Source organism: Salmo trutta, chromosome 17 (assembly GCF_901001165.1).
Source record: "Salmo trutta chromosome 17, fSalTru1.1, whole genome shotgun sequence".
NCBI classification, from domain to species: Eukaryota; Metazoa; Chordata; class Actinopteri; order Salmoniformes; family Salmonidae; genus Salmo; species Salmo trutta.
This window is the reverse complement of record NC_042973.1, coordinates 34,434,458-34,460,501: the sequence shown is the minus strand read 5'-3', so window position 1 is coordinate 34,460,501 and position 26,044 is coordinate 34,434,458. Positions and strand designations below refer to the sequence as shown.

Sequence of the window (26,044 nt, the reverse complement as noted above, 5' to 3'; positions counted from 1 at the left end):
ATCACATTTATACTTTTCCCTTGTCAAAGACGCATGTTGATGGAGTTGAAGTAGCCTATCAACAAATCCTGACAACACAAGCATCTAAATTTGGCCAAGGTTACGGTTGTCCCGCCCTCTAAAAATAAAAATAAATCATACAGGGATGGTAGTAATTAGGCTATGGACAACTATACCTCTACAATTCCTCCAGAATTAAGATCATGGTCGACATTAAAAACCAAGCACCTACTACTGGCACTGCGGTCAGATGCCATAGTCCAATCGAAATTTGATAGGCTATTTATGAGAGATGTCGTCCCAAATGAGAGAAATGGTTCTCCTGATTTCATGTCCAATGCCAGCGCAAAATAAAATATTTGAAAACATTGTACAGAAAGGCCAAGGACTGTAATAGCAGGCGTGGGAACTGGAAACCCAATGCCCATTTTATTCTGAGCTGGATGCGGTACTGGGTGACAATTCCACCACCTGCTGTCCTTCATTCTGGACAACAGGCTGGGGAGCGCTGTGGACGATGGAGATATTGAGCTGCTTAGTGCTTTATAGACTTTTTTTGTCATGTGAATAGTTGAATTCAGCTGCTATATCAGCTATGAAAGTACTACAGTGGTATTCTATTATTGTCTATGGAAATGTTATACAAATGTACCCTGGTTAGATCTAAAGGTAGGCTACAGGTGGAACATTAGGCCTACACATTATACACACAATCCTTCCCATGCATCCTGATACATTTGTAGTTCAGTTGAAATTCTGTAATGATAGACTGATATACTATCAACCCTTGATGAGTGAAAACCCTTGTTCACACTACATTTAGCATTAAGGCCTGCAATGTTTTTGAAATCCATTTTCGACTACTGACTGTCCAAACAGCAAGTGACTAATTTGGATGTGTGTGTTTTCAGACAGCAGCATTTTCTGACAAGACTACACTAGTTGTCATAGTAACGACATGCGTGTGTGTGTGTGTGCAGTGGTGTAGGCTGATTGGTGCTTGTGCTTATGTAGCAAGCTAAGGTGACAATACTTGCCATGGATGTTTCCCAGTTGCTTTGAATGTTCAAAATCATAGTATAAGAACACTTTAAAATTCTCAAAGGATAAGATGATCCAACTTTCAAAACAAGTCCTTTTTGGCTAGCTACAGCAGTCAACTACCTTCAGGCTCTGATCAGGCCCTACACCCAAACAAGGGCACTGCGTTCATCCACCTCTGGCCTGCTGGCCCCCCTACTGGCCCCCCTACCTCTGCGGAAGCACAGTTCCCGCTCAGCTCAGTCAAAACTGTTCGCTGCTCTGGCACCCCAATGGTGGAACAAGCTCCCTCACGACGCCAGGACAGCGGAGTCAATCACCACCTTCCGTAGACACCTGAAACCCCACCTCTTTAAGGAATACCTGGGATAGGATATAGTAATCCTTCTAACCCCCCCCCCCAAAAAAAAGATATAGATGTACTATTGTAAAGTGGTTGTTCCACTGGATATCATAAGGTGAATGCACCAATTTGTAAGTTGCTCGGTATAAGAGCGTCTGCTAAATTACGTAAATGTAACTAGCTCTCTAGGTAGCTAGCTGTTTAGCTTTATGGCACATTCACTAATTTGTAAACAACAAGCTAGTTTTCTACCATATGTTCTTGTCAAACTGTCAACAGGGTAGCTAGCAAGCAACAAGATATGCCAAATAACAGGCTAAAAACCACTTGAGGGCAAATAAATCAGATTAGACCGGTTCAAACCACCTATGAAGGTGGTTTGAAATGTGGCTTGAAATATCCTATTCCATGTGCTTTTCAGCTGTTCAGACTGCAGGAAAATGAAACCATTCTAATCGGATGTGCAAATAAATAGGATTTGAGGCACTTCAAACTGCCAATGTGAACGCAGCTAAAGAGACTCTGGCACTGAATTATCAATGATTTATAGGAAACCTAACATGGTCGTTCACCCAGCACGTCACATTTCTGTTCCTTTGGTAAAACCGTTTAGGCATACTAAATAAGAATTTGGCCCCTGGAATATAATGAATTTCTTTTTGATTTTATTCTTTGTAGGTTATGTTATGGGGGGGGGGTAGTGTTAGGACATACAGGTGATCACCAGTCACCGACCAAGAGGTCATGACGGTGCTGGCCCTGAACTCAGCCTCGTCTCAGATCAAAACACCCCCCCCCCCCCCCAGGGGCACCTAATGCCATAGTCCCGCCCTGAAATCAGCTATCCCCGATTAATGCTTGATCTCGATGAATCTAGCCCTAAAGCTCTACAAAGAACAGCTGAACAGAGGAAACGTGAGACACAGGGTGAAATGTGTGAGTAAGCAAACTGACTGATTACACAACTCACACTGTTCCAATAGGAGTCTTTATTATTACCACCTTTTCATCTCATGTCAAGCTCTTCACAGCAACAACAGTTATGCTGACAAACACACAGTTACGAGAGAATTCCACAACAACTGATCAGAACAATCTCCACCTCTTTTCCCTTTTACCTCACAATTATGAATCTCAACAGGCATGAAGTCGGGATACAAACAGGTATACAGTCAACGGGTTAAGCTGCACAAAGTTCTTGAGCAGTGGTTCCCAACTCCAGTCATTGAGTACCCAACAGCACACATTTTTGGTGTCACCCCGGACAAAAACCACCACCACCGGACTCAACTCAATGAGGGCCTGATGATTAGCTGACAAGTTGATTCAGGTGTGCTTGTCCGGGGCTACAATAAAAATGTGTACTGTTGGGGGTACTGGAGGACTGGAGTTGGAAACCACTAGACTCTAGAGTGAAAGTGATCACACTTTAGACTTGCAACCAGGGATGGATGAAATTAAAACGTGTTAGGTGGTCATGTAATTAAAAGCAGAACACGGACACTGGCTAGACTGAAGTATGAGAAGTCAGATCATCTAGGGTAGAGGAATACTAGACAAGGGACATGAACAGTCATGACAAAGGGGATCTGGTAAACGTACTACACTGATGGTTTGTCAAGGCACACTTGAGAAATTCACAATAACTGATAACCCCCATCTCATATTTCAACATGGATATTAATGGGTTAATGACAAATCATGTAATGTGGAGAGCATGTGTGTCATATTTTGCCACCTTAAAGTTAACATTTTCAACTAGTATTTTCAAATGAATATGCAGTCATTCAAACGGTTAAACTAAGCAATAGATCAAGTCAAATAAGAGCGCTTGACCTTGGAACATGAAACCAGACAGAACCACAATAAAAACAATGTATTTCCACACATGTACAATGCACTGAACGTTCAAGATTAGGCTACCTCAAATATTTCCTCTAAAAACAGTATATATAGTATAAAGTTACATTCATCACACAGAGGAGATACTCAGAAGTTGGCCTTTTCTGTTTGTATGGCTTAGTGAGGCATCATGTGCTCTTAAATCCCCAATAAAAATGGAATGGAACGATTGGACATCAGTAACGGAGGTGATCATCTATTGGGTTTAGGCCTAATTGATATTTTGAATGCGTGAAACCAAATGGGAGGTTCAAAATAGTCGACGTTTTCTGTGGGTGGTCTCCAAAAGTATGTGCCACCATCTTTGACAGGCTGTATCTCATATGGAATTATACAATTACAACTCATTCTAAGTCTATGCTTGGAACGGTATCCCTTGCATACATTCCATTTATATGGTTTGCACAGAATGAGAGTATAAACTTGACTATTGGCCCGCGTTCTACATGAAGACATCTGGTAGTATACACCCCCCAAAACTGTACACTGGATTTCAGTCCAACGCTTGAAAAATTATATACTGCATGTATATAAAACTGAACATCTGTTATAAAAATACTATAATCTGACTCATGGGTAAGGAACTTTCTAAATTACACTTTTAAATGGAGTAATCCTACTTTTTCAAGCCAGAATGTAAACATGAGCATATAGGAATCTGAGCAACACCCATCCGTTCGTGTCAATGGCTGCATTTAGACAGGCATCCCATTTGATGGTTTTTCCCCCACTAATTGGTCTTTTGACCAATCAGATTAGCTCTGGAAAAGATCTGGAATGATTGGTCAAAAGACAAATTTGTGTGTGTGTGTGTGGGGGGGGGGAATTGGGCTGCTTGCATCTAAAGCAAAGTAGAGCAACATGGTTTAAAATGCATATTCATTTGGATGGATATGACAGATGCAAAACTGTTGGGAGGAGAGTACCTTACACAACATGTACAGTGCTTTCCAATATTTGTATTATTTAAAGTTTGTAATTTGTACAAAAACAATGTTAATATTATCCATGAAAGCTGCATGATTTAAAATGAGTAAACCAATTACAAATGAGTAAACAAACATCAGGATATTTTAAAAAATGTAACAAATGACAAGTTTGAAAACAGGACACACTCCCCTCACACTGCCTGCTCACAGCAATTACTCCAGAAACACAACTCAGACTTTACCACAATATTAATATCAGTACTGTTGATGTGACATGAGTATAAATGTAAGTATAAACATCACATTAGAAGTGTCCATCACTGCTGCACATAGCACCATAGATAACTTGCCATAGAGATGGCTATTCTCATGTTTACACAAGGCATCCAATTCTGAAATTTTTCCACTCACATCAGATCTTTTTCAGAGCTGATCTGATTGTTCAAAAGACCAATTACTGAAAAAATAGATCAGAATTGGGCTGCCTGTGTAAACGCAGCCTAAGTAACAGATTTTAGACCACATTCCAATGTCCATACTACCATATCACAGAGTACATGCCCAAAACATTGCTTTATAGTAAGTGGTATGGTCGTGTGGCTATTGTAGCAGAGTTTTTGTATAGCGGTGAGTCCCTGGTGACAATGCACGGGACAGGTACTGTGTCTATTTCACAAAGATCTGCCCTGAACGCTGACAGTAGTGGTTCAACATCTGTCAGTACATGAACCAGAAACCAACCAAAAACTACAACCACAAGACAAGGTAAAACACCATCTGTTAACTTACACAGATTGTAAAATACAAGGTAAATAGTAGGCTACAGGTAGCAATGTGCTGTACATTCTTCATAAAAATAACACGCATAAATGTATCAGACCAAAAGAAAATTGTGTGTGGGGGTGTAGGCAGAGATATGAAAGCCTATGAATAGTAGCTCGTTACAATCAGAGACACACCAAAACAAACAATGTGTACTCGCTATGGGAATGACAGTATTGACAGAGACACTGAATTGACCACTCAGTATAAATAGGCTTCAGATGAACACTTAACACAAACAATCTCATATATAACTCCAAAAATATTGTGAATAAAAAATGTATGAATGCATGGTCAATGTGTTTAAATGTATACCTTGACAACTTAAAAAAGTATTATTTTTAAATGGACATCAACAAGTACAATGTGACTAACCATAGATGGATGGATATAAGGATTTGCTGGTCACACAAAACAGTTTATAAAGTGCTTAATGTTTAAAACCACCATTCTATTCACAATGAACTGGAAAGACTTCCAAGTCCAATTCTAAAATCTCCCCAAACGCAAGTCGCACGACATATGCAAATGCTTCAAAAACACGGAAAGCCTCTGTAACCACTTGTAACAATAAGAGACCACACGGAGACTGACTGCTGTATGACCAGATACACACTGACTGCTGTATGACCAGATACACACTGACTGCTGTATGACCAGATACACACTGACTGCTGTATGACCAGATACACACTGACTGCTGTATGACCAGATACACACTGACTGCTGTATGACCGGACTAAAGCCTTGCCATCACAAACAAGAACAGGGTGAGACACCTTTCTCTGGCCGCCCTTCTTTCGCCCCTTTCCCTCATTAAAATCTCTTCTGTCTTTCTCTCTAGGTCCAACTTTCTGTATCCCTCTCTCCTTCTCCCTCCCTCCACTCTTAGGCCATCAATAACACAGTACAGCATGAAAAAGAAGAAGCACTGTATAAATTAGACTGATGGATACAGGAGTTACTTTCCTCTGATTGAGCAAAAGGCGCAGTCACTCAACCAACTCATCACAGCGCCTGTCCGTCTGTATGAATGCATGTGCAATCACATCAAAATATGAGCCAAGGGCACAAGAGTACATTTGATAAAAATCTTTAAAAACATCATGACATGTCCTTAGCCTAGGGGGCTCATAGCATAGTCAGACACCTCTATCCCATTCTCTGCATCTGTGGGGGGTTGTACTGTAAACAGAAGACACAACCTGTCCCAGTCTAAGAGTGGGTAGACGTCACTAGAACCCCCAGCAATGTGTCTGTGGTCCCAGTAGTGATCACTGCTTCTGTAGACTCTCCAGCAGGTCCTCCATCTTCTCCATATTCTGGGAGGTGCTCATGGACGTCTGCATGTTGGTCTGTATGGCGTTCTGTAAGCTGGTCTGCATAAGGGTTGGCAGGCTCGTTTCTATGGCAGTCTGTATATTGGTCTGCATTGCAGTATGTGTGTTTGTCTGCATTGGGGTCTGTAGGTTGGTCTGCATGGGTGTGGCTGTCTGGGCCATGTCTGAGTCCAGTAGAGACTGGATGTGGTTTGCCTGCACAGGGTTGGCGATCTGGGGTTGGCTCTGGGCTGACAGTGTTGGACCAGAGGACGTCATCAGCTGGGAGGAATCTGAGGATGTCACAAAGATTATTTTAACATGTAAAACTATATATATATATATATATATATATATATATATATATATATATATATATATATATATATATATACACACACACGTAAATATTCCTCCATTACAGTCCATGATGAGTACTGATCCTGTCAGGTAAAGCAGTCTCACCATTCTGGAGGCCAAACACAAACAGGTTGGGTTGTCCTCCTGGCTGGCCGACGTTCCTGCTCACTCCCGTCTGGAACAGCTGCTCTGGGGGTCTCTGACCAGGGGAGGAGGCGGTACTCTGTAGCTCCACCACCCCCAGTCCGCTCTGCATCACAAAGATGGTCGCAGCTGCTGCCGCCTGGTTTTCTAGTTCCTGCGTAGCCATGTTGCTCTGCAGACCAGACAGAGAATCCTGTGGCAGGAACAGCTCTACCTGCTGGCTGTCAGGGCCACTGCCTGAGCTGGAGCTCACCTGCATGGGCTGCTGGCCCTGGAACAGGCCCTGCTGAGGGGGATTGATGGAGGCAGTGGTCCTCCCTACTGTGGAGCTCTGGTCCTGGAAGGACATGGGCTCTGCTGGGTCAGACTGGGCCACCCCTACCCTGATCCCGACCATGGTGGGCTGGGAGAACAGGAGGGGAGCAGGGGTGTCCTGGGAGTGAGGGGTGCTGCTGCCCATGGCGGGGCCCTGGGTACTGAAGAGGAGGGTTGGAGGCAGAGCCTGGGGGTTGAGGGAGGCGGTGCAGAGGAGCAGGTCTGTGGGCTGGGGGTGCTGGCTGGAGGACAGAGTGTTAGTCTGGAACAAGGAGCCTTGCTGAGCCATGGGAAGCTGCTGCTGGGTTTGCTGTGGTTGTGTCTGCTGGGGGGACTGCTGTTGGTCCATGGGGGTGCTCTGCTGCTGCTGGGTCTGAGGCTGGAACACTGACACAGTCTGGGGCTCACTGGCTGAAGTCTCCATGGAGGACAGGAATGCTAGCTGCTGCTGACTACCCTGGCTGGAGAGTGTGTTGGGAGAGAGGAACAGCGTGGACCCCGTGACCTGCTGCTCATGATCTAGGCTACCACTGGTCAGCACAGTCAGAGTGTTCTGGAGCAGGGCGGCCTGGACCTGGTGCTGCGGGCTGGGGGTTTCCGACAGAGGCCTGGGGGACTGGAGGAGCTGCTGGGGGGGGGAGGTGTGGGAGGGCGGCTGGTGGGGGAAGCTGGAGGTCTGGATGGTGAGCAGCTCCCCAGCCTGCTGGAGGAGAGACACAGGCTGCTGCTGGGGATGAGACAAGGAGTGGATCTGGGGCTGGAGGAGCTCAGCCTGGAGCTGCTGCTGGAAGTTCTCCAACACCTGCTGCTGCTGCTGTTGTTGCTGTAAGTGTTGCATGTTGCCTACTGCTTGGTTTTGTTGTTGTAGGTTGCCCAGTACTTGTTGCTGAAGTTGTTGATCCTGTAGCTGTATGTTGCCTAGGACCTGCTGCTGTTGAAACTGTTGATGTTGTAGTTGTTGCTGTTGTAGGTTCCCCAGTATTTGTTGTTGATCCTGTGGCTGTATTAATAATTGTGGTTGTAGCTGTATGTTGCCAAGGACTTGTTGCTGCTGTATCTGTTGTTGCTGCTGTTGCTTTATCTGTTGTTGTTGCTGTATCTGTTGCATGTTGCCAAGGATCTGCTGTTGTTGCAACTGCTGTTGTAGCTGCTGTTGTTGTGTGGCCAGAGAGCCCTCAGTGCACCCCAGTCTCAGGCTGTTCATGGTGTCCTGTACGTTTTGCTGCAGGGAGTCAGTGGAGGGCGTGGGGCTGTACAACACCGAGTTGAGTTGCTGCTGAGCTACTGCTGCCTCTAGGACCTGCTGTACCAGGCTGCTGCCCCCCGCCTGGAGCTCCCTTACTGCCCTCTCCAGCTGGGCCACCCCGTCCTGGGGGAACAGGGGAACCTGGGGGGCCTGGGAGGGGGGCGCCATTCCTACTACCATCACCCCGCGGCAGGAGTTGGAGGCCTCTTGAGGCAGGCTCTCCTGGGGGTCCCGGAGGAACTGCTGGGGTACCTCTGGGGGGACAGGGGGGAGGGTGGTAGTATCGCTGGAGACGGGGAAGGAGGTGATGGGGGAGATGTCCTGCTTCTGGATGGTGCTGAAGGGCTCCAGAGAGGGAAAGACAGGGGCACGGGGGAGGTCCACGTCCCCAGGCTGGAGGGGCATGGGGACGGGGAAGGACTCATTCCTAGGCGGGGTGCTGGAGCTCAGCTCAAGGGTCTGCTGGACTAAGATAAGGGCGTCAGAGGGTGGCTGAGGGAGGAGACAAAAAGAGAGTAATGAAATAATTTTAAATAGAGGTATTTTCTAGAATCTACACACTTCCCTGCAAGTTGGCTAATGACTCTGGATCAAGACGTCTTCTTTGATTGATACAACTAATGAGTGATGTCCCAGCCAAACCATCTGATATAAATGTACATACAAGGCTCCTTGGTTAAATATGACCTGTATATTGCTCCTACCTTGAAGAGTGCTGTGGATGGGTTATTGCTGGAGACCTCCATAGGGGTGACCTCCTGTCGTTTAACCAGTTCGCCAGCAGACTGGGCAGGGTCAGAGGCCGGATAATTGATCTGGTCATGGAAGGTGCAGGCCTTGGCCAGAGAAGAACCCTCTGTCTTCACAGACATGTTCAGGGACTTATCTGCTGTAGGATAAAACAGAAACACAGTGTACTATATACACACACACACACCATACCATTACTCAAACCCAACCCTCCCTTCTTCAACCCATCTCTTACTCCCTTCGATCCAAACACTGAAGGAAGGTATCAGCACACACACCTGAGTCTGGGGTATACGTGAAGGGCTGGATGTCATGTGACCTCCCGGCGTTGGTAGTGATGTAGACGCCCACGGAGACAGCAGAGGAGACAGACAGGCTGTGGTACGGCGGAACCGTCACCACCACATGGTTCTGGAGGAAACAGAACATTGTCAGGATTAGAACAGTCAGCGCAGGGTCCGTATGCATTCCTCATGCATCAATATCAATCTGCTACCTGATGGAACAGCTCCATGTCAATCTCTGCTTCGGCCTGCCACGAGTCATCATCTGGAAAGAAAAGGAATCAATGTCTTCTCAACATGGTCACTACGAGGAGACGTCACAGACACCACCGAGAGAGGCAGAAAAGGATGCGAACAAAAGGAAAAGAGGACTGGGAAGAAAGGAGGAAGACAGGCAGGTTAGTGCTGGTACCTGCTGGGTTCTCCTGGAAGATGACCTTGGTTCCTTTGAGGAAGTTCTTCCCTATGATGAACAGCTCCTCTCCTCCCCTCACTGAACAGCTGTGGAGACTCTTCTTCAGGATCTCTGGCACCCCTGCTGGCTGGGCTGGGGAAGGACACGCACACAGCAGAGTGTGAAAAATTGCTGTTCTCAAAACCCTACCATTGACACTACGTGGTTGGCCAGCTTTTGTTCCAGCCTGACAAGAATATACGGAATTTAATGAACATCAAACAAGCACATACAAATGTACTGTTGACTGGGTAACCAGTTATTTGTGTTTGTATGAAGAGGGCGATAGTTGGTTGACTCACTGCAGAGGATGGGTGACGAGGTGGTCTGTAGGGTTAGGACAGACCCATCAGGCTGGGGGATGTTGACCCTGAATGCCAGCCTGGCCCGGGTGCTCTTCTTCTTGGACCCGGCCACTCCTATACGAGCCTCCACGTCTGCGTTACGCAGCTTCAGGATCCCCACACAGTCAACCCTGTCAAGATTCAACGTTACAGAACGTTCAGGTGATGAAACAAACAACACCACACTGATATTTCAATGTTCCTTAACTCAATGGATGAGTCCCTTACGCAAGTGACATGGCGCTGCTGGGCTCCAGAGGGACCTCTATGACGGTGGTTCCCTCGATGTCCACCTCCTTGCAGGCCGTAGTGTTGCGTCCTGTCACCCTGCAGGCCTGGTAGAACCCATGAGGCTTCACTCTGCCTGTGTCACTGGCCACAAACACCTGCAGCACCACCGGCTCACTGACACCCTCTAACTGGAGAGAGAAATGGGAGAAGATGGTGAGTACAGTCGTGGCCAGAAGTTTTGAGAATGACACAAATGTTAATTTTCAAAGTCTACTGCCTCAGTTTGTATGATGGCAATTTGCATATACTCCAGAATGTTATGAAGAGTGATCAGATGAATTCCAATGAATTGCAAAGTCCCTCTTTGCCATGCAAATTAACTGAATCCCCCCCAAAATATTTCCGCTGCATTTCAGCCCTGCCACAAAAGGACCAGCTGACATGTCAGTGATTCTCTCGTTAACACAGGTGTGAGTGTTGACGAGGACAAGGCTGGAGATCACTCTGTCATGCTGATTGAGTTCGAATAACAGTCTGGAAGCTTCAAAAGGAGGGTGGTGCTTGGAATCATTGTTCTTCCTCTGTCAATCATGGTTAACTGCAAGGAAACACATGCCGTCATCATTGCTTTGCACAAAAAGGGCTTCACAGGCAAGGATATTGCTGCCAGTAAGATCGCACCTAAATCAACCATTTATTGGATCATCAAGAACTTCAAGGAGAGCGGTTCAATTGTTGTGAAGAAGGCTTCAGGGCGCCCAAGAAAGTCCAGCAAGCGCCAAGACCGTCTCCTAAAGTTGATTCAGCTGTGGGATCGGGGCACCACCAGTACAGAGTTTGCTCAGGAATGGCAGCAGGCAGGTGTGAGTGCATCTGCACACACAGTGAGGTGAAGACTTTTGGAGGAGGGCCTGGCGTCAAGAAGGTCAGCAAAGAAGCCACTTCTCTCCAGGAAAAACATCAGGGACAGACTGATATTCTGCAAAAGGTACAGGGATTAGACTGCTGAGGACTGGGGTAAAGTCATTTTCTCTGATGAATCCCCTGTCCGATTGTTTGGGGCATCCGGAAAAAAGCTAGTCCGGAGAAGACAAGGTGAGCGCTACCATCAGTCCTGTGTCATGCCAACAGTAAAGCATCCTGAGATGTGTGGGGTTGCTTCTCAGCCAAGGGAGTGGGCTCACTCATAAATTTGCCTAAGAACACAGCCAATAATACAGCCAACACATCCTACGGGAGCAACTTCTCCCAACCATCCAGGGACAGTTTGGTGACGAACAATACCTTTACCAGCATGATGGAGCACCTTGCCATATGGCAAAAGTGATAACTAAGTGGCTCGGGGAACAAAACATTGATATTTTGGTTCCATGGCCAGGAAACTCCCCAGACCTTAATCCCATTGAGAACGTGTGATCAATCCTCAAGAGGCGGATGGACAAACTCCAAGCATTGATTATGCAAGAATGGGCTGCCATCAGTCAGGATGTGGCCCGAAGTTAATTGACAGCATGCCAGGGCAGATTGCAGAGGTCTTGAAAAAGAAGGGTAAATATTGACTCGTTGCATCAACTTCATGTAATTGTCAATAAAAGCCTTTCACACTTATGAAATGCTTGTAATTATACTTCGTATTCCATAGTAACATCTGACAAAAATATCTAAAGACAATGAGGCAGCAAACTTTGTGAAAATTAATATTTGTGTCATTCTCAAAACGTTTGGCCACGACTGTAGAGTGCAACACAGCATAGCACAATTGTCTACGACTAACCAATGGTATATATTTATTTATTAAGTGTCTCTCACCTTGACCGTGGGGAAGCCCTGTTGGGTGCGGTCTTTGACAGAGCCGCGGCTGCCCTCGGTCAGGTAGCGTGCCCGGTGCTGGGTCTCTGGCTGCACCAGGATCTTCAGCTCCTTGCCCTCACTCTTCTGGGGACACTGACCTGACAGCAGGCCTCCCTTCAGCAGGCACCCAGCCTCCAGAGAACTGAAGAGCACACAACATACTTCACTCAGAGGACCTCTTTACTAGGTCTCCAGGTGATGACGCTGCTTTGCTTTGTGTGCAACAGAGTCAATGGTATGGCAACTTAAATCCTCATGCTCTTAGCAAAGGCACCTAAAAAGGAGACTAGCATTCTATTCAACTAACCTGGGTTTGGGGCTGGCCTTGTCTGGGCCCAGCTGAGACAGGACAAAGTGTGGGGCCGTGGCGCTGTCTGCATCAAACACGTCCATGCTGTCCTCTGGGGGTGCAGGCTTGGCCCCGGGCCGCTGGCGGGGGGTGCGTTTACGGGACTTGCGGGGCACCTCTGTGTTGTCGTTGTAGGAGCTGGAGCTGATCAGGCTGAAGTTGGAGGCTGAGTCGTCAGCCCAGATGCTGCTGCTGTGTTCCGAGTCTGGACCTGCTGGCCCGGCCGGGGCTGGATCCTCCTGGCAGGACATACTGCTGTCATCAAACAGGTCCTCCGGAGGGGGGGAGATGCTCAACACTGGCCTCCGCTTAGAGGGGGTGTTCTGGGGCTGCTGCTGGGATCCCACCCCCCCTGCCCCTGGGTCTCCTCCTGTTCCAGAGCTGGTCCCACTGCTGCCTCCACCTTCAGGGGCAGACAGAGCTCCCTCCACCCCTTGCCTCTCTGATCCTTCTGGGGCTCCGGACCCCTCTCTGGGAGCCCCACTCGGATGGTGGTGGAGGAGAGGAGGCTGGAACTGGTCCATGGCCGAGGTAGAGGGGTCCGAGCTGGGGCCTCCCGTGGCCAAAGAGGATGGACAAGGGCTGGATGAGGTGGCTGGATGGCGTGTGGACCGATCACATTGTTAGTATGGATGTCAATACAGAGCAGGCTATTCACGCAGCTGAATTTGTGCATGATTTGTCCAGAGTTTTCCCTCTTCCCAACTCTAAATTCATTAGACGTTGTTTGTGTGGCTAAATGCCCTCACTGTGCATGCCAGAGTTCTCTGGTGTCAGGCAAATTTTCTGAAGTTAAAGTTGAGAATGGTACAAATAGGCCCCAATCGAATGCTCCGTAATCAAAACTTGCTCACAAAAAAAAGTTAAAATCAGTGACAAAACGGACATGCTTTGTTTACAAAAAACAAAAGCAAGCTTTTAAAATTGTTACATACATTGCCCCAAAAAATAAAAACATCTGGTCAGTCAGACTTTCCTCTTAACAGACAAATTTGCAGATTAATGATACGGTGTCAAATTAAATGTAGAGGGGGGCTAGAGCAGTTTGTGCATACAATAGTAGGCCTATACAGCAGCTGGTGCATACAGCATTGGGCCTATACAGCAATCTGAGCATGCCAATTGGAGGATTGGGTTGGGACTGAGCGTAGCCATGGCAACAGAATAAACAAGGCTCTGACCTATGGAGCAGTGACCTGCAGGCCATTTTATATGCAGATGCCCCCTGCCTCAGAGGGAGGGAACTTCCTGCAATACAAATGAGACAGCCAATGAGCAACAAGAGAGCTGATCAGACATGACTCAATTTCCTGGCAATCAGCAAATTGGGTCAATTAAATACTGTGTGAGGATAGCTGATCCTTTTTATTTTAAGTGTCTTTGGATAAAACGATGATGCATGTAGTGCTTGCTCGGGCTAGCATGAAGTCAGCTCTTCAACTCTGAAAATGAGCTTCTGGTAGAAGCTGCCCCTAACCACAGATCTAGAATCAGATTACCCTAGCCTGTACATGTATGGCATGACAAGAGTCAGAGGAGCTGGCTAAAACACATATAGATCTGGGACCAGTCTACCCTACACCCAAATCCTAACAGTTACCATTAAAGGGGTTGAGAATTAACTGAGCCTCTACCAGTGGTTATAGGGTCAACTTCAACCTAATCCTGTGTTATTGTGCACAATGACAGCTGTCACATGACTACTGTGTTCAGTCAGTCAGCTTCCTCTGCTAAATGGTATGAATACTTTATCTACTTCCTCAGAGTCAGATGAACTTGTGGATACCATTTGTATGCCTCTGTGTCCAGTATGAAGGAAGTTAGAGGTCGTTTTGCAAGCCAATGCTAGCTAACTACTGTTAGAACAATGACTGGAAGTCTATGGTATCTGCTAGCATGCTTGCTAATACCCATGGACTTCCAGTCATTGCGCTAACGCTAGTTAGCAACTTCCTTCAAATCGCATGCTGATGGAACACTACTATTGTTTTTCTGATCTAATATAAATGACATCTCTTGAGATATTTTCTTTATGCTGGTCTACATGGTGTGTGTAATCTCATCTTCACAGAAAGTCTATCGCAGACAGTTCAGATCCAGACAGGCGTGCTAATTCAGAAGTGCTAAAAGGACACAATAATTGCTTTGCTAATTATAGCCTAGCTCTTTTCACCTCTTCTCATCATCTAAGAATAAAATGAAAACTAACAATAGAAACTGACAGTAAAGGTTGTCTCTAGTGGTTGGGCTAATTTACATCGCTCCATCTAAGAGATGAAAATGTAGGACAATGGAAAGAAAACAAAACTATTTTTAATCCAATTTTGATTAGACACAAGAGACAGATTGCAAGCAAATACTAGCCTAATATGACTTTAGCTATAGGCTAATGCAAATAAAATGATATATATATATAAACCAGGGCCATGTTCGTTCATTCAAACAAAACAATATTTATTCCCAATCTCTCGCACCTGTCCTGACTACAGTAACCATTGCCCACAATTGAAGACTCAATTTCCCAGAATACACCACCACTAGCACCAACTGCCCCACAGGCACTCAGCAGGAACGGTGGAAGTAGACTAGCGTGAAGTTGTCCACTAGACACTGAACTAAGGTCAGTCTTATGTTCTGCCCCCTAATGATCTAGGTGAGGATCCAGACAGAGTGAAGAGCTTACCTGAGACCATGGGTGCAGAAGGGGGCGGTCCGGCCTCTCCCCCACTCTTCTGGCTCATGGTGGGTGTGTCTGTCTGGGAGGAGGACGACTGCAGCTGGAGCTCCTTAGGGAGGAGGTCATACACAGACTCTGGTGAGGAGGAGAGAAATCAGGGGTTTGTTAGTGCACCAAAAACCACCAGCAACCAACTAGATACTGTTTTAATAGTGAGAGGTCACCTGGTTGCTAAGAAACACAACCCATAGACACCCTGACATGGATATCTGTCGTGAATGTGCAGTTTATCCATCCATCATATGCAGCCTATCAAGCAGTCATCTAATCTGCCTGTGATACAGTCAACAGCAGCATAGTGAGACAGACAATCTCTGGCTCTGGGATGTCAGCCCTGCTGCTAGAGAGACACACACACACACACAAAGAGCTGCACTACAACCACTGCGCGGGGGGGGGGGGGGGGGGGGGACTTCCAGCCAGCATACGGTACAGTACAGCACTCATGTTCTGCTTCATCCAATTAATTTTTCAAATGTCTACGCTCACGAAACGTACAACGGCCTACATCAGGATTAGCCTGCCTGCTGCCGGGCAAGTGTGACTTTTTTGTAACACCACCACCCTCTGTGGTCATGGTCTCTGTTGGTATGTGTCTATTGTGTTCTGTTCCACTGAGTTGGCGTAAGAGAGTGGGCCTTTGTGGATGGTGATGGAGGGATGACCAACTAGCATGACCTCAGCCTTGTGTGAGTCACACTAACGACTGTCAGGTCAGGGCCCAGTGCAGGAGCTGCTCCACTGGCACCCTCTCATTTACTCTCACCTACACTTCTCTCATTTACTCTCACCTACACTTCCACACTCCCCTCTCTCATTTACTCTCTCATACACTTCCACACTCCCCTCTCTCATTTACTCTCACCTACACTTCCACACTCCCCTCTCTCATTTACTCTCACCTACACTTCCACACTCCCCTCTCTCATTTACTCTCTCATACACTTCCACACTCACCTCTCTCATTTACTCTCACCTACACTTCCACACTCCCCTCTCTCATTTACTCTCACCTACACTTCCACACTCCCCTCTCTCATTTACTCTCACCTACACTTCCACACTCCCCTCTCTCATTTACTCTCTCATACACTTCCACACTCACCTCTCATTTACTCTCACCTACACTTCCACACTCCCCTCTCTCATTTACTCTCGCCTACACTTCCACACTCACCTACACTTCCACACTCCCCTCTCTCATTTACTCTCACCTACACTTCCCCACTCCCCTCTCTCATTTACTCTCTCATACACTTCCACACTCACCTCTCATTTACTCTCACCTACACTTCCACACTCCCCTCTCTCATTTACTCTCGCCTACACTTCCACACTCACCTACACTTCCACACTCCCCTCTCTCATTTACTCTCGCCTACACTTCCACACTCACCTACACTTCCACACTCCCTCTCTCATTTACTCTCACCTACACTTCCCCACTCCCCTCTCTCATTTACTCTCTCATACACTTCCACACTCACCTACACTTCCACACTCACCTCTCGTTTTCCATAGTAGCTGGAGTCTGCTAATTTTCTATGGAAATTAGACATTTGCAAAAGCCCTACTGTTTGCATAAGGCTAAGACATCAACAGGAAAAACATGTGATTGGTGAAGATTTTGAAAGAGAGATCGGCTAAGCCTATTAATACACTACCCTACGTATTTATTTGGACAGTGAAGCTAAAATGTTTAATTTGGCTCTACTCCAGCCTTTTGGATTTGAGGTCAAATTTTTCATGAGGCGACAGTACAGAATGTCATACATATTTTGTTTTACCATTTAGAAATGACATCACTATGTATCTAGTCCACCCATTTGCAAGTGTCTTAAGTATTTTGACAGATTTACTTAGTGTATTAAAAGATCAAAAGGTTAGCATTTGGTCCCATATTCCTAGAACGCAGTGACTACATCAAGCTTGTGACTACAAACCTATTGGATGCATCAGCACTTTGTTTTGGTTGCGTTTCGAATTATCTTGCGCCCAATAGAAATTAATGGTAAATAATGTATTGTGACATTTTGGGGTCACTTTTATTGTAAATATGAATAGAACAGGTTTTTGAATACTTCTACATTAATGTGCATGCTACCATGACTACAGATAATGATACATGAATTGTGAAAAACGAGTGAGAAGACATGCTAACCTTGCACCATTATCAATAACAGGGGAGGTTAGAAAGTCTTGAGGGTATGATATTTACAGCTGAAGTCGGAAGTTGTTTTTGTTAACAAAGTATAGTTTTGGCAAGTCGGTTAGGACATCTACTTTGTGCATGACAAGTCATTTTATCATCAATTGTTTACAGACAGATTATTTCACTTATAATTCACTGTATCACAATTCCAGTGGGTCAGAAGTTTACATACACTAAGCTGACTAAGCTGAAATTCCAGAAAATTATGTCAAGGCTTTAGAAGCTTCTGCTAGGCTAATTGACATCATTTGAGTCAATTGGAGGTGTACCTGTGGATGTTTTTCAAGGCCTACCTTCAAACTCAGTGCCTCTTTGCTTGACATCATGGGAAAATCAAAAGAAATCAGCCAAGACCTCAGAAAATACATTTTAGACCTCCACAAGTCTGGTTCATCCTTGGGAGCAATTTCCAAACGCCTGAAGGTACCACGTTCATCTGTACAAACAATAGTACGCAAGTATAAACACCATGGGACCACGCAGCCGTCATACCGCTCAGGAAGGAGACGCGTTCTGTCTCCTAGAGATGAACGTACCTTGGTGCGAAAAGTGCAAATCAATCCCAGAACAACAGCAAAGGACCTTGTGAAGATGCTGGAGGAAACAGGTTCAAAAGTATCTATATCCACAGTAAAACGAGTCCTGTATCAACATAACCTGAAAGGCCGCTCAGCAAGGAAGAAGCCACTGCTCCAAAACCACCATAAAAAAGACATACTACAGTTTGCAACTGCACACGGGGACAAAGATTGTACTTTTTGGAGAAATGTCCTCTGGTCTGATGAAAACAAATAACTGTTTGGCCATAATGACCATCGTTATGTTTGGAGGAAAAGGTGGAGGCTTGCAAGCCGAAGAACACCATCCCAACCGTGAAGCACGGGGGTGAAAGTATCATGTTGTGGGGGTGCTTTGCTGCAGGAGGGACTGGTGTACTTCACAAAATAGATGGCATCATGAGGCAGGAAAATGATGTGGATATATTGAAGCAACATCTGAAGACATCAGTCAGGAAGTTAAAGCTTGGTCGCAAATGGGTCTTCCAAATGGACAATGACCCCAAGCATACTTCCAAAGTTGTGGCAAAATGGCTTAAGGACAACAAACTCAAAGCATTGGAGTGGCCATCACAAAGCCCTGACCTCAATCCCATAGCAAATTTGTGGGCAGAACTGAAAAAGCGTGTGCGAGCAAGGAGGCCTACAAACCTGACTCAGTTACAGCTCTGTCAGGAGGAATGGGACAAAATTCACCCAACTTATTGTGTGAAGCTTGTGGAAGGCTACCTATAACATTTTGACCCAAGTTAAACAATTTAAAGGCAATGCTACCAAATACTAATTGAGTGTATGTAAACTTCTGACCCACTGGGAATGTGATGAAAGAAATAAAAGCTGAAATAAATCTCTCTCTCTACTATTATTCTGACATTTCACATTCTTAAAATAAAGTGGTGATCCTAACTGACCTAAAACAGGGAACCTTTACAAGTATTAAATGTCAGGAATGGTGAAAAACTGAGATTAAATGTAGTTGGCTAAGGTGTATGTAAACTTCCGACTTCAACTGTGTGTGTCTAAAGTTCTCTCATTCTTATTCACGTTTCATTCATGACTGATTATCTGTAATCCTGATAGCATCCACATTATTAATGTAGAAGTGTTCAGGAACATATTCAATTTGTATTTACAATTAAAGTGACTCAAATGACAATACATTACCATTAATTTATACTGGGCACAATAATAAATAAGGAAGTTAGAGGCATAAATATCATAACCCCCCCCAAAAAAACGCTAACCTCCCCTGTTATTGGTAACGTGAAGAGGTTAGCATGTTTTCGGGATATAATCTTTGTGCCTTTAACTTTCTCACTCATCATTATTCACAATTCATTCATGATTATCCATAATCATGGTAGCATCTAGATTAACGTTCAGAAACATATTCTATTACAATAAAAGTGACTCCAAAATGACAATACATTATTACCATTCATGTGTTTTGGGCACAACATAATCCGACACACAACCAAAACAAACTGCATATGCATCCAACAAGTTTGCAGTCACATGCTTGACGTAGTCCTTGTGTGCTAGGAATATGGGACCAAATACTGAACTTTTGACCAAACTTAATACACTATATGTGAATTTGTCCAAATACTTATGACGCCTTGGAGACTAGATACATAAAGTGCTGTCATTTCCAAACGCTTCACCACATAAGAATGAAAATTCCCTCAAATTAAAGCTGACAGTCTGCACTTAACCTCATAGTCATTGTATCATTTCAAATCACACTGCTGGAGTACAGAGCCAAAAACAACAACAACAAGCTGTCCAAATACTTTTGGACCTCAATGTATTTAGGGGAGTCTACTCTATGTGAAGCAGTACATTATAACAATTCCCTTCGATTAGCCTAGGCCTACAAGTCAGCCAAGTCCTGCATCCATCCCCTATTACAATCCGATTACCTCACCACATACTGTATGTTATGTAGCTGGCTACACACTGCTCACATTACGTTAGCTTTGAAGCTGTGCCAAGCCAATGGTCAGACTTCATTGTTCGCAGCTGGCCCTTTGCTTTGATGACACAGAAATATGTTGGTCCACAAGCAGATGCCAAGAATCCACCACAGTCTCCTGCAATGCCCCGGCTTCTAACATGCATCCTAAACTCATAGGTAATCTTGCATGCTAGACTTCACAGCTACAGAGTATGCAATATTTAGACACACGTCTGGTTCTATGAGATTAACGCAGAGTAAAGACAAAGATCCTATCCACTCCAAAGTCTATACTTACATGGCAAAATCAAAGCCCGACATTGAAATAAAATAGGCTGCCTATGTCATGGATAGCATAGCCTTGATCAATCCATGATGATGATATAAGATGTAGCCAGTCTACAAACAGTAAACCACTAGAGATGTGTTCATTAGAAGTGTTTATGAAGCAGCAAGACTGTTATCGTCCTCAGCCAATTACTGTCATAAATAGGCTACACACACACACACACACACACACACACACACACACACACACACACACGTCATCACGTCAGAGCAGCACCATATGGCCAGCTCCTGTTAGCATGGCATGGCCACTAATACACTAATGAGCCAGTGTAACACACACAGGGTCCGGGCAGATGTCTGAACCATTGTGTCAGGAGGCAGGTAGGCCATGCACAGAGCATCTGTGAACTCTGGTGAGAGACCAAGTTCAGAGAAAACAAAAATAAACATTTTGAGTGAAGCCTAAGTCAGCCTACATGGAGAGAAAACAGCAGTAGTGCTTCGCTGCAAGCCCAGCTAGGCCTAGATGACTAGCCAACAACGAATAAGAGAGAGGTCCAAAACCACTAGCAAACCTCATGCACCAAGACAGCGCAGTGTACATTTTTACTTTCTAGTTTGGCATGGCAGCCATATCTGCCACCTGTAGAAGGTCTTTAAACTGACCCCCCCCCCCAAGGCTTTAATCACTTCCAGACACAGCTGGACTGAAAGAGTAGTGGACTGAGCAGAGAGGACAATGGAGCCTGTTCATAGCAGTGTTGTCACAAGAGCAGCCATGACTCAGTCAGCACCAACCAGCCACCACATCAACTGGCCAAGTAGCTAGATAATATAGCTACAGTATTATGTCATTTAACTCATTCTGGGTAGATCATGATTTAAACATTCCATCCACTTCACTCTACTTCACTTTTGACAAGGCCTGCCAATGAATTAAGGTGAACTTGGCAAAAACACACCCACACAGCATGTGCAAGCACACAAAGATTATTTTTTAGATGTGATACGTTTTATGACTGCTGCAAGATTAATTGCATCTCTGAGGACATTCAAGTTCTCTGAATCTGATAAGGCCACTTTCACTCATCTGAAACAATCAGAACCTGCTTATAACCTGCTTGTAACCTGCTAAGTGCCCAAATGCTTGCCAAAGTTCTAGTTTGATTCTCAGTATTTGGTTTGCCTAAGGCAATGGGGGTAGCTAAGGATAGCAGCTAGCCAGCAGATCCAACCCGCTTGCTTACAGCTGCACTAGGGTCGGACAGACTTCCTGAGTAGATTAAGATACCTTTAGAGCTGGCGCGAGATGTCTCGGAAAATGTACATCAATCCAGGGATGAAAAATGCATTGTGCTGTAGCATTATCCTAACTGTTACATACTGTCCTTCTCGTCCTCATACTAGGCGGGAGAGGCTATATGGACACGCCTGGTTCCCAAAATGAATGGTGTATGTTGCGCAGATGAAAGTCGAGTTTGGAGACGAATAGATTCAAATCAGTCAATCGTCCTGATAAGCTCTTCCCAAGCTAATGTATGTTGACTAGCTGACAACAGCAGCCGCATGGCGCTAGTTAAAACTTGCAAAAGAAAGTGATGTTTATTTTGATGGGCGAGGAAGAAATAACTGAAGTCACCATGTGGATTTGGTCACCATCTCCAATGTTCCATCCCACTTGATTTTATTTCAAATAGGATAGCAGCCTACACGAGAAATAACCTGTAATATTGGTAGTAGTCATCTAGAGGTCACCGTGATACAGTCTACACTGCTCAATGGGGAGAGTTTGCGCTGCAAGCCGACAACACGGGGGACAGTGTCCTTCGCTCCCGCTTGTTGCTGTAAGGAGAGGGAAGTTGCTAGATATTGTAGCCAATATCAGGCCAGGGTGACAGGTAAAGCACATTTATTATAGTGATCATCACCGAAAATGTATAACTACGGCATTAATGTCAAACACTGCTGATAAAAATTATTCTGAACACTCCCAAGTCCCAATTTTGGCAGACAAGTTTCAAATTCTTGAAGTTTCTAGACACAAGCCTGAACTAGCTAGCTGGGAAGGGCTCATGAGGACGACTGACTGAACTGACTGGACCGAATCCGTTCGTCTCCACTCTCGCTGTGCAACAAACGCCATCAATCTGGGCACCAAGCATGTCCGTGTAGCAGCAGCCACAGCAGAGATTTTGGAATGGCAGTGTCAGCCAAATCAGCTCCTTTGTTGTTCAACACCATGTGCCATTCAAAATGGCTGCTATGGCTTCTGCTATCTAGCACGAGGACGAAAACGGCAGTTTAATTAAACTAGCAGTCGTTCAGTCTTGGTGTAACAGTTGGGATAATGGGACAATTCAGATTACAATGCATTTCAACTTTTTCCAAGACATATCTCACGCTGGCTCTGTGGTGTCTTGGTGTTTTCACACTTGGTCCTTTTCAGCTAAATCGGTTCCCTTTTTAGTGCAATGTGAACACAAAACTGTCCAGATTCACTTGTCATTATTTCCACACCAAACACTATAGGCTACTGCAGAACCATTTCCCCTGACATAGGCCCTCACATTAGTCCCACAAACTAAAAATTTCAACTAAAGCATGATTAATTCTGCTATTATTCTTCTGCCATTTATCCGATTACCAGTCATTTATACATGTAAATATTATAATTTGATTCTAATTAGTATGTCTTATTTTGCAACTAAATGTAAACTATTAGCTTCCAAAATGTAAGAAGGTACATCCCTGGCTGTCCGATAACAGGTTCTGATGGTATGGCTTGTCCAGCACTGTGCATTTACCCAGAGTGCATTGAGTGAATGTTGAAAAAAGATCTCAGTTCCTTTCGAAACATAGCAACGTGAATGCAAAGAGGACTGTCCACAAAAATGTTGAACTGTCAAGAAAATCCTAATTCAAAGGCAAGAGCAGTGTGAATATAAAGTTATTTTGCATTTTTTTCCCACACTCGAGTACACTTTAAAGAGGACTGAGATCAGTTATTTAAAAAAAGAGGACTATATCTGAAAACACCCTTAATTTACACAGAAATCCTGTCCGACGCTAGTGCAGCTGTATTCAAGCGGGCCGGATCTGCTGACTAGATGGCTAACTAAAACAGCTTAACTAAAGACTGCTAGCTAAATAGCTAGGGAACAATCGTGACAAATTCAGCAAGCAATCGAGGGGTTTGTGACAATGCAACCTGTACCTAACGTTTAGATACTGTAACCATGGCATAGTCATGGGGGACCGAACCACGAGTGTACCGGGGGAAAACAATAACACAACACGCCTCCTGCTGCTCCCTAACGTTAGCTGCTAGTTGGTCCATCATGCACTCATTAGTTAACTAGCTAGCTATAAGCAAAACTAGCTGCTAGCTAACGTTAGCTATCTAGCCAACTAACGTGATCTATCCGTTCATCAGTCATAGTCCAAAACAATGGCAATACAATACAAAGGCAGCCATGTCATAACATGTATAGAAGTCTTACCTTTAGAGTAAAGGGATTTGGGGGAATTAAGGTCGAGATCAGCGCTGAGGAGGGATATAAAATCAGAGGGCATCGCAGCGCTTCATGGAGGGAGGCGTAGCGGACGCCCTCTAACAGTACTATGGATCAAAACGAAGCCAGCTAACGTTAGTGAGCAATGAATAAAAAAAATAAAAATGTCTACAAACAGGCAATATTGCGTCTGGGGGGCAAATAGTGTTAAGCAATAAAAGTTTAATAGCCCCAGATAACAAACGCGTTTCGCGCTAATAAACGGTAATGTTGTCTTTTATGCCTAGACTCACAGTTGCTATGCTAATGCCGCGTTCACGTGTTATCGGAAATTCTCAGTTCCTACTGAGAAGGGGGAAGCTGAAGCCCAATATGGCGACCGGAGTACAGACACACAAGGCGAGGCGTGGCTTAACATGGCCACGCCCCCAAGAAGGGACCAGAGATGGGGTACTCCCATTACTCCCATGTAATTAATAATGTAATTAACCTAACTTTGGCATCATCCGAAGCAAACTACCAAAACTTTTGTCGTTTCAATAAACGTTTTCAGCAGCATCACGTGTCGTTATTAACATACTTGTCTGTCACAACACATTATTTGAATGATACTTATTCTGCCACTCTGTGTTTCCTGACCTGCTGACACTGACAGTAAAGCTGTCACATTATACTTATGTCACTGTTTGTTTACCCCTAGCTTTTTCACCGGTTAACTTATGTTAGATGGCTGGCTAACGAGGTAAGTTAGTCTCGATCTAATTCACAAGTCTTAGATATGTGACATAACTACTTCCAGTCTTTGCCTACCGTTGAACAGTCATTTGGAAACCTTGATTCGTGTTGGCATGCCTATATGTCCTTTCAACTTGCCGGAGACCAGTTGTGCAGATAATGTCCAAAGTAGCCTATGGCGATATCTACACCTACTTAGTAGAATCGCCAGGTTTATACGGGCAATTCACATAGCGAGTTAGATATAAACAAGTGTTAGCTTGCAATTTACTCTGAATTCAGTGCTTCGAACACACAAATGTATATTTAATTTATTTTATTTCACCTTTATTTAACCAGGTAGGCTAGTTGAGAACAAGTTCTCATTTACAACTGTGACCTGGCCAAGATAAAGCAAAGCAGTGCGACACAAACAACACAGAGTTACACATGGAATAAACAAACATACAATCAATAATACAGTAGAGAAAGTCTATATACAGTGTGTGCAAATGAGGTAGGATAAGGGGGGGGGGGGGGGTAAGGCAATAAATAGGCCATAGTGGTGAAATTATTACAGTATTGCAATTTAAACACTGGAGTGATAGATGTGCAGAAGATGAGTGTGCAAGTAGTGGTACTGGGGTGCAAAGGAGCAAAATAAATAACAATATGGTGATGAGGTAGTTGGATGGGCTATTTACAGATGGACTATGTACAGGTGCAGTGATCTGTGAGCTGCTCTGACAGCTGGTGCTTAAAGCTAGTGAAGGAGATATGAGTCTCCAGCTTCAGTGATTTTTGCAGTTCGTTCCAGTCATTGGAAGCAGAGAACTGGAAGGAAAGGCGGCCGAAGGAGGAATTGGCTTGGGGGTGACCAGTGAAATATACCTGCTGGAGCGCGTGCTGCGGGTGGGTGCTGCTATGGTGACCAGTGAGCTGAGATAAGGCGGGGCTTTACCTAGCAACGACTTAAATAAACCGGAGCTTTCCATCATCATCATCATGGGGTATAGCCTGAAACCATGAGGTTCGTTTAACCTGGTCCTTAGGTGGTTTAAACTTAATTTGGCTGTCTTTTCTCCTACTATTGTTCAAACACAGTATGCAACATCTTTTTGGCATCTTGGCTATAAAAGCAGGGTTAGATAGCTAATGTTAGCTAGCTGAAGAAAGTCGATTGGAATTGTCTCTTTGGCTGATAATCGTGACATACATTCCATGTGACAGTCTCAGTTCATTCTAACATTTTTACCTTTAGAATTAAAGTGATTTTAGGTATGATGTTGACTAGAAATAAAGAAATGCAACATGTGAAGTGTTGGTCCCATGTGTCATGAGCTGAAATAGAAGATCCCGGAAATGTTCCATATGCACAAA

The 26,044-nt window shown here is 44.8% G+C and overlaps 1 protein-coding gene across 3 annotated transcripts; it reads right to left on the bottom strand.

The window, feature by feature from the left end:
* Positions 1–2,353: 2,353 nt before the first annotated feature.
* On the bottom strand, positions 2,354–24,348 carry LOC115152090 (nuclear factor of activated T-cells 5-like). 3 transcript variants are annotated; one of them, XM_029696601.1, is made up of 12 exons: positions 23,939–24,348; positions 15,368–15,496; positions 12,643–13,279; positions 12,294–12,477; positions 10,482–10,672; positions 10,212–10,384; positions 9,868–10,002; positions 9,668–9,720; positions 9,450–9,582; positions 9,126–9,310; positions 6,822–8,913; positions 2,354–6,649 (listed from the first exon to the last, which is right to left on the bottom strand). In XM_029696601.1, the coding sequence occupies exons 1-12, from the start codon at positions 24,009–24,011 to the stop codon at positions 6,312–6,314; spliced, it is 4,323 nt and encodes a 1,440-aa protein (XP_029552461.1). In that variant the 5' UTR covers positions 24,012–24,348; the 3' UTR covers positions 2,354–6,311. The 3 variants fall into 3 exon arrangements, with proteins under 3 accessions (XP_029552461.1, XP_029552462.1, XP_029552463.1); XM_029696602.1 differs by having other exon boundaries at positions 9,126–9,307; XM_029696603.1 differs by lacking the exons at positions 15,368–15,496; positions 23,939–24,348 and adding an exon at positions 13,866–14,490.
* Between the last annotated feature and the right edge of the window lie 1,696 nt (positions 24,349–26,044).

Excerpts from the sequence above, each read along its gene's own strand:
- LOC115152090 (XM_029696601.1), bottom strand. The coding sequence starts at position 24,011 with ATGCCCTCTGATTTTATATCCCTCCTCAGCGCTGATCTCGACCTTAAT. Across the intron at positions 10,385-10,481 it reads AGCAGCGCCATGTCACTTGC|GGTTGACTGTGTGGGGATCC; the intron begins GTAAGGGACTCA and ends GAATCTTGACAG. Across the intron at positions 9,583-9,667 it reads ACATGGAGCTGTTCCATCAG|AACCATGTGGTGGTGACGGT; the intron begins GTAGCAGATTGA and ends TGTTTCCTCCAG.